We start from the raw sequence: 9,027 nt of genomic DNA, 5'->3' as shown, positions 1-9,027 counted from the left end.
TCTTGAAAAATACATGATATATTCCACGTTGAAAGAAAATACCTCGACGAACGTTGGAAAACCTGCAGAAACTCATTTCCATAAGTAGTTTCTCCTGTAAAAATGAAGAAATGTGTTTCCGGTATACGGAACTGTTACTCTGAAAATTAAACATGCTCCGAGGAATAATTTTGTTGTGGGTAGTCTCGTGACTGCGTATTCTAATTTGTAAACATTGTTTAATATCACCAAGAAACCATAGTATACACATTCTGCCAACAATGCTAGGTTTAAAGGTCGTGTAACAGAATTTTATTATATAAGAGGCCCAAAGTATGATTAGTGTTAGATATATGATCCAACCCCAAAGGATTAGTTCTACGCAAAGACAAGGACGCACTGAAATTGTACGAGTACATTTTCTTAAATTTTCAAAATGAAATTCTCAGTGTTGCTTTTAATACAGTTAAAATACTCAATTTCATTTGAAAAACATTATTGGGAATTTGTGGAAAGTTCAAAGAAAAAATTCAGTGCTGTGTGTGGGGTAGTGGTATTGTCGTCGCCTTATAATAAAGGGGTATCAGGTTCGATATCCGGTGGAGGCAGAGGTTCGGATCCCACAGTTTTCTCTAGACATTGGTACAGTACAACCTTCATATTAAACTCTGAGAACACGTTGTGGAGTCATAGAAAATTTCCAATCGCCCAAGGAGGTTGTGAGTATTCATATGGGATGATCAAAAACATTTTAAATATTAAGTAGTGTCCCTTTATCCATAATTGTAATTGAGTGGATCACTAAATATCTTTCAATGTTACCAAACAAATTAGGAATTGATGATCCAAGTATTTTCATTACAGACGGGCCGGACTGACATATTAGACACATGTTGCATATGAATGTCCGTCCCCTCGTGGCTCTGAATACCTTCATAACCATTTGAAATTATTAACATACTGTATTTGCAAAGGTAAAATTGTGATGACGTTGAAATAAACATGTAGCATTCGAGCTTAACAGGAATGTTTGTGCATGTATGAGGAAGAAAACACGAGAAAAAAATTTCTAACATAAAAAGTTTCAGATGCATATCACAACTGGCCAATGTTTCAACTTCATTTCCTGTTTTATATTCATTATTCACGATCGTGAATAAGTCATCTTAAGGGGAAATGCTTATTTGTATGACATAAAATTATGGTGCGAGTGCGTGAGTGAGAGCACGTACATAGGGCTACATGTACGATGTGTGCTGGTGGATACAAAATTAATTCTAGCCAATGGTTTTCTTTACGAAAACGAATATTCCTCTTTTGTTATATTGACAATAGATTTGATTATCAAAATTTGGATACACAATTTTCTATATTTATAAACTACGTTACGTAAACAATTACAATCAATATAATCAAGTACATGACAGATTCATTTCTTGCCCGTTTGAATTTTCATTTCTGTAACTGGGCCTCCTCGATGGCGCAGTGGTAGCGTCTTCGTCTTGTAATCAAAGGGTCCCGGGTTCGATACTCCGCTGGAGGCACATAGTGGTTCGGATCTCATTTTAAACTGTAGGTCCTATCCCGATTAGCGTAACTGTCCATAATGTGGACTTAAAACACCAACTTAGTCAATCAGTCAATCATTTATTTCTGTAACCTTAGACATTTGAAAGATTAAATGTGGTAAACAAATTTAAGTTTGGAGGGTTTGGGGGGGTTAAATGAACGATGTGGGATAACAATTTAGCCAAATTTAAATATTCACTTTTCTCTACATCGGTTAATGTAGTTGCTTAAATCCAGTAACCTACAAACCTAGGATAATTTTCAACTTCAACGTAAGAACGGTTCAAACTATAACACTAGACCCACGATACCATGACAGACATACTGAGCAAGGTGTGGGCGGGAGGGCGAGGTTAAACGGTGGGTGCGGTGCATGAACTGTCGAGATTCCATGTTGAGGAGACTTGAAGGTGCCATGCAGTCTCAGTTCTATCACGGGCGGGGGGAGGGCAGCGGACGGAGTGGCGAGGGTTCCGACCGTAGTCAAATTGCATCGCATTGCTTTGCCTTGCACGTTGCATGTTGCATTGCAATTGCGATAGGTTTTGACGCCCTAGGTTGGACTTGGGTCTATTAATATCAAGGTCCATGGTTAAACGTAAAGGTTAAAGATTAAAATACTTATCGAATCATGGTTCCCAAAACAGTAGTTTGATTGATTTGTTCACAAATAAAGTAGAACGTTTCGAGCGTTAGAATCAGTATTTGGAGGGTTTTGAAGTGGTGGGTAGATACTGTGTTTCTTAGAAACACATCAGTCTCTAAGTATGTAATGTACTGTACGTATGTACCGAAACTAAATGCTCGTTTGATGATACTGTTAGCAGAGAAAAATCAAATATGAAAAACTTCATCACAAAATTACATGCGTGGAACATGTCATTCCCATTTCAAGGTCTGTGAGTCACACGTTACCTTTTCTTGAGGAATCCTACGCTAAACATAGAAAATGTCCCCTTACCTGGAAGAGGCTGAAAAACATTTTTTTTTTCGCCCACTCGAGCGCTGACGTCTGCAATGCAAAACGCGCGCGAGGGCTTTGCCTGTACCCTCGCGGCATCGCGATGTAAATGATTAGCTAGCTTCGCGGTGAGCATCGTTAGCTTTCATTTTCTGCTTGACGTCAGGTAACCGTGGAGTGACCCAGTGGAAATGGAGGGGAGATGCAGTGGACGAGAGAGTCAGAGACTAATAGAGTGGGCCAGACCCACACACAGACAAGAAAGAGAGAGAGAGAGAGAGAGAGAGAGAGAGAGAGAGAGAAATGACACCAGTTCATAAATATTTCTAAAATGTGTATTAATCACACATTATATTTTAATTACTTGATGTACCAACAGTAATTAAACACATGAAGAAATTTTGTTATTGTCTTCCATTTGCAACTATACTTCACACTGAACATATATTGTACGCGATGGATGAGCAGACTTTAACACAATTTTAAAATTAAATTGCAAGTCCTTTGCGCTCAACTGATTTTCATAATGTTGTTATACTTACGTTGCAAGAAATTAAACAACAGTACTAAACTTCCTAAATATTATTTTATTTTAAATCATTCGATACAATCTTATTTTGCAACTTTTGACAAGACATTTTTAAAGAAACAAGTCTCTTACATATAACAAAAACGAATCGAATTCAACAACTTCAAACAAACATTGACATTGATGCAGGGTTCTTAATTCCAATGGTTCTGTTTGCGATTGCCGTAACTGCTTCACCAGACTGATTTTTTATACGAATGCAGTAGACGTTATTTCTTGTAAATGCTATATTTGAAGAATACACATGATTACATACACAAACTAACAAGTACAACTAGATTGTGTTCCCGCAACGCACACGCACGTCTTCGTAGAATGTTCCACTGCTGCCGACTGAGACTGTCTTGAGGCAGTGTTGCCAACTGTACACGCAGCTTCATTGGCGTGCTGCAAGTCCCACTAAAATACACTGATTAATGATTAAAACCTGAACATTCTCCCCCCTCCTTGATTTACTAAATCAACATAAAACACTACAACAAATTATTTCTCTGTTGGAAAAGGGATGAGTTTATGAATTGGTCTTTTAAATATACCCTGAGTAGTGCGAACGTTCACTACTCTCACAAGTTTATCAGATCCTGTGTAGACCTCTTCGATGACTCCAGTCCTCCATGTGAGGGACGGAACATGGTCTTCCTTCATTAGCACCAGCATTCCTGGTCGGAGATTGGGTTTGGTTGTTGTCCATTTGGTTCTCTGCTGCAGGTTGTTGAGATAGTCCCTTGATCACCGCTGCCAGATGTGTTGATAGATCCGTTGAATCCGTTGCCACCGATACAGACGATTTTCTGCTATATGTGTCGCATCAAGCTCGGGAAAGGATGTTCGAGGACTCCCTATTAGGAAATGACCTGGGGTGAGATAACTATTGGCAGTAGGGTCATTGGACATAGCAGTGATAGGACGTGAATTTAAACAGGCTTCGATTTGACAAAGCAAAGTTGAAAGTTCTTCAAATGTGAAGTGCTGATTTCCAGCTGATCTCCTTAAGTGGTATTTCATTGATTTTACCGCTGCTTCCTGCAGGCCATTGAAATGGGGCGCATGTGGAGGTATGAAATGCCATATGAATTCTTCTGATGCTGCATACTTGTGTATTTCAGTCTTGAATTCTTGAGACTCAAACAGCTGACGCAATTGTTGTAGTTCTCTGTAAGCTCCAACGAAGTTTGTTCCATTATCGCTGTATAAATTTCTACATTTTCCCCTTCTTGAAGTAAATCTCCTTAAAGCTGCGATAAAGGCAGATGATGTTAGATCTGAGACTAATTCTAGATGTATAGCCTTTGTAGTGAGACAGACGAAGACTGCTACAAAACATTTTCTCGAAATCTTGCTGCTTGCATTTCCTGATTTCACATTAAATGGACCAGCATAATCCACTCCTGCATTGAGGAATGCTCTACCTGGTTGAAGTCTTGTTGATGGTAGTTGACCCATTAGTTGCTCTGACACAGATGATTTTAGCTTGAAGCAAGGTAAACAATTATGTATAACCTTCCTGATGACTTGTCTTGCTTTCGGAATCCAATATTTTTGGTGAAGTGAGCCCAACAGTAGCTGAGAGCCCGCGTGAAGTAATCTCTGATGCTCTGCTAGTATAATGAGTCTTGTTAAATTATGCTCTGACGGCAATATAAGTTGGTGTTTGCTCTCATAGGGTATTTGAGCATTTTGAAGTCTCCCACCTACTCTAAGCATGTTGTTTTCGTCTATGAATGGATAGAGACTTCTTAATGGACAATCCCTTGAAACTTGTCCATTGCGTTGAAGATCCTGGAATGCTTCTCTGAAAACATCTTGTTGTGTTGCCTTGATTATTGCTGCCAGGCTGAGTCTCAAATCGTTTTCTGTTAGCTGCTCTGTTTTCTTGTTCTCACGATTCTTTGTGTTGTGAATGTACCCTGAGTAGTGCGAACGTTCACTACTCTCACAAGTTTATCAGATGACGAAAATTTGTGGATGAAGGTCGTCGATGGAACTTGAATGACTAGTGATGTGACCCCCTTTCTTTCTTTTGTAACTTCGTCTTGCTCTGCGTGTGACGAAGAATTTGGCCATGATGAAGATTCTTGACTCAAGAATGTGGGTCCATTCCACCACAGTGTATTGTCTTGCAATGTGGCCGGTTCTACACCTCGAGATACAAGATCCGCAGGATTGTCATGTGATGACACGTGTCTCCATTGTGAAGGACTTGTTGAATCTTGAACTTGTGCCACCCTGTTGGCGATAAAAGTTTTCCACTTGTTTTGCGGCGATGACAGCCATGCTAGGACTATCTTCGAATCTGTCCAAAAATATACTTGACTGATTGCAAGATTGAGTACCGCTAATACTTTCTTCATTAATTTGGCAAGTAAAACTGCTCCACATAGTTCCAGACGTGGAAGTGTAACCTGTTTTACTGGAGCCACTCTTGATTTGGCGCAAAGAAGTTTAACTGCAACATCACCACTTTTGTTTGTTGGCCTAACGTAGATTGCTGCACCGTAAGCCTTTGTACTGGCATCGCAGAACCCATGAAGCTGTATGTCATTGATTTTTTCTTCAATCAAGATGAATCTACTGACTCGTATATCATTGATGCGTGGTAGGTTTCTATACAACTGCAACCATTGCTGTAATAACGTCGGTGGTAAGCTCTCGTCCCAATCGATGCGTTGAAACCACAACTGTTGAAGAAATGCCTTGAAACTGATGACTACAGGACTGACCAATCCAAGAGGATCGAATATTGAAGCGATTATTGACGTTACTCTTCTTTTGCTTATTTCTGCTGCGTGGGCAGATGTTGATGCTGCCTTGTTGGCGATTAAGAATTTGTTTGTGCCTGGATCCCAGAGTAGACCAAGAGTTTTGACACCTTTATCCTTATCTAACTGAAGTGGTAACTGCACTTCTCTGTGGCTATGAGGTACTGCCTCTAAAGGTGCGGGATGGTTAGAACACCATTTTCGAAGATTGAAACCGCCACTTCGTAGAAGATGGATTAATTCTTGTTGTAATTTCAGTGCATCCTCTACACTGTCGCTGCCTGATAAACAATCATCCATGTACATATCTTCCCTTACAGCTCTTGCTCCATTCGGATACACGTGTTGCTGCTGTTCGGCTAGCATTTGTGTACACGCTGTTGCGAGGAATGAAGCTGGTTTTGTGCCATAAGTCATCGTTAAAAGTTCATAAGTGTCTACTGGGCTGTCTGATGAGTATCTCCAGAATATTCTCTGCAATGGTAAGTCGTCTTCATGCACCATAATTTGACGGAACATTTTCTCCGTGTCTGCCGTGAATGCTATGCTGTGTGTGCGAAATCGTAGAATGACGGAGTACAGATCTTGTTGCAGAATTGGACCTGCTAGTAAAATGTCGTTAAGTGAGTTTCCAGATGTAGTTTTGGCGCTGGCATCATAGACAACTCTGGTCTTCGTTGTGCTGCTGTCTGGCTTGAATACTGGATGATGAGGCATGTAGAATACTTGTGCGTCATCCTTGACTGTGTCTGATTCTAACTTTCTCATGTGTCCTAAATTCTCGTATTCCTTCATGAAGTTATTGTAATCTTCTTTCAGAGCTGGCTGCCTCTTCAATCTTCTCTCCAGTTGTTCCAGTCTACTCATGGCTTGCTGAGTTGAATCTCCTAATTGTGGATGATTTGGGCGTTTAGGTAGACGTACTATGAAACTACCTGATTCGGATCGCGTTGTATTTAATTTAAAGTGCTCTTCACATAGTTCTTCTTCCTTAGATCTGTGTGGTGACTCTATTCCTTCCAACTCCCAGAAGCGTGCAAGTTGTTTTTCCAAACTGTCATCTGTTCTTGCAAAACATGCCGTGATTGATGAGTTGCATTCTTGAGGCATGGATCCACCCAGTATCCATCCAAGTTGCGAATCTTGCAGAACAGGGTAATTGCCTTCTCTACTTAGACGTTCTGGCTTCAGTATGGAGTAGAAAAGCCCTGCGCCCAAAAGAATGTCTATCTTGCCAGGTTTGTCGAATGTGGGGTCTGCCAGTGCGATGTCCGTTGGAATATTCCATGTATCGTAATTTATGTGCTCTGCAGGCATATCTCCAGTGATTTTTGGCAGAACTGAACAAGATATTGTAGTTGAGAAGTCATTCGCGAGTGATGAAATGTTCACATTCACACTGAAGCGAGTTTCCGACGTTGAGTTATTTATCCCATGAATTGGAATGTACGCCCTTTGTTTCTTGAGACGCAGTCTTTGTACGGTTTCCTCCGTTACGATGTTTGATTGACTTCCATTATCTAGTAAGGCACGGCATGTGACCAATCTTCCGTCCTTATCCTTCACTTGTACCAAAGCAGTTGAAAGTATAACATGCGATGTGTGTCTGGTCTTGAAACTGCAGTATGATGCTTGCGTATTCTCCCGATTGCGAGTGTCACTCTCCGCCACTGAGCCTTGGGTGTCGGTGTGTCTGTTCTGTGTTTCCCTTCGAACGGGACCGAGCTTCTGTTGATCATCGTGCAGCAAAGTGTTGTGCTTCTGTGAACATGCTCTGCAATTGCCTGATTTACAGTCCTTGCTTCGATGTGGCTTCAAACAGTTCCAACACAACTTGTTTTCACGCACACACTGTCTCCTTTGATGTACATTTGTACTGAGAAAACCTGGGCATGCATACAGAAAAGAGAAGGCTGTTGTTTACAATACAAACATGCATTTGATGAAGAAGCCAAATATGAATGTGACTGCTGTGTAGTTTTATTTTGTTTAGTCCTTGCGTCACTGAATTTATTATCCCTAGGTGTCTGGCTTACTTGCGGTTTGATAGTTTCTAGTGCTTGACATTTATGCTCGAGAAACGTAAAGAATTCTGATAGTGGTGGGAAGTCTTGCTCAGTGTGAGTTAATTCCCAATCACGTCTTGTTTGCATGTCTAATTGAGATAGGAAGTGCTGCAATAATATTACATCCTCTAAAGGTTGCGACAACTGTAATGCCTTTAATGCCGAAAGATTGCTAGTAATGTTATTTGCGAAGTGACGCAAATCTGACGCATTTTCCCTACTAACTGAGTGAATGTGCAAGAGTTCCTTTATGTGTGTTGCCGCTATGAGCTTCTTGTGTTCATAGCGCTGAACTAGCTGTTCCCAAGCTATTGTGTAATTACCTTCAGTGATTGGCAAATTCTGGATTAAGCGTAGTGCCTGACCCTTAACAGCTGATTTCAAATAATGGAATTTCTGAATTGCAGATAAGGTGTCATTATTGTGCACCAAGGCTACAAATGTATCCGAAAACCCTAACCATTTGTCGTAACTACCATCAAAAGTAGGAAGAGAAATCGAAGGTAGCTTGAGCTGGTTGTCTTTATTTGTAAATTTCTGATCAACTGATTCTTGACCCTGATTATTGATTGCAGCATGTTTAGAAATTATGTTTTGCATTTGAACCTTTATTTGAAAGTACAACTCTTCAACTTCAATGCGGTAAGTTTCATGTTCTTCTGACTCGTCGTCTTCGAGTTCCAGCTGTGTTTGCACTTCATTGAATTTTGCCCAAACATCTGATAAATACGGAGCACGGCATTTCACCTCCTCAATATTTTGAGTTTCCTCAAAGTTCTGAATGAATTCTAACAAACGTGTAAGTTGCCCCTTTACAACTCCGCGCTGTCGTGTTAATTTCTTCCGTGCTTCTTGATTCATTGTAAAAGGAAGGGAAAGAAACAAGAGGGAAGGAATTGAGCTTGTGTGGGTGCTGTGTTAGCAGAAATGACTGACCTTTGTACAGCTGATTGCTGCTCCTGACTCCAGACGTCAACAAGGCTGCTCGGAGCTCCGTTGTTGATAGTGGCTGCAACACGAGAAGAATTGCTGGCCGCGACGAAATGAACTGCGCGCGAAATGTACCACGCCCGAAATGTTCATGTAACACTCTCAGTTTCCGTA

At 40.6% G+C, this 9,027-nt stretch overlaps 1 protein-coding gene across 1 annotated transcript; it reads right to left on the bottom strand.

Annotated features, from left to right (window-relative positions):
* Positions 1-4,954: 4,954 nt before the first annotated feature.
* On the bottom strand, positions 4,955-8,784 carry LOC145985661 (uncharacterized). The gene is made up of 2 exons (XM_083119731.1): positions 8,247-8,784; positions 4,955-7,743 (listed from the first exon to the last, which is right to left on the bottom strand). Exons 1-2 carry the CDS (start codon positions 8,782-8,784, stop codon positions 4,955-4,957), a joined length of 3,327 nt encoding a protein of 1,108 aa, XP_082975857.1.
* Between the last annotated feature and the right edge of the window lie 243 nt (positions 8,785-9,027).

The sequence above is a fragment of the Lepisma saccharinum genome, chromosome 3 (assembly GCF_977018435.1).
Source record: "Lepisma saccharinum chromosome 3, izLepSacc3.1, whole genome shotgun sequence".
Taxonomy (NCBI): domain Eukaryota; kingdom Metazoa; phylum Arthropoda; class Insecta; order Zygentoma; family Lepismatidae; genus Lepisma; species Lepisma saccharinum.
This window is presented reverse-complemented; position numbering and strand designations above follow the sequence as displayed.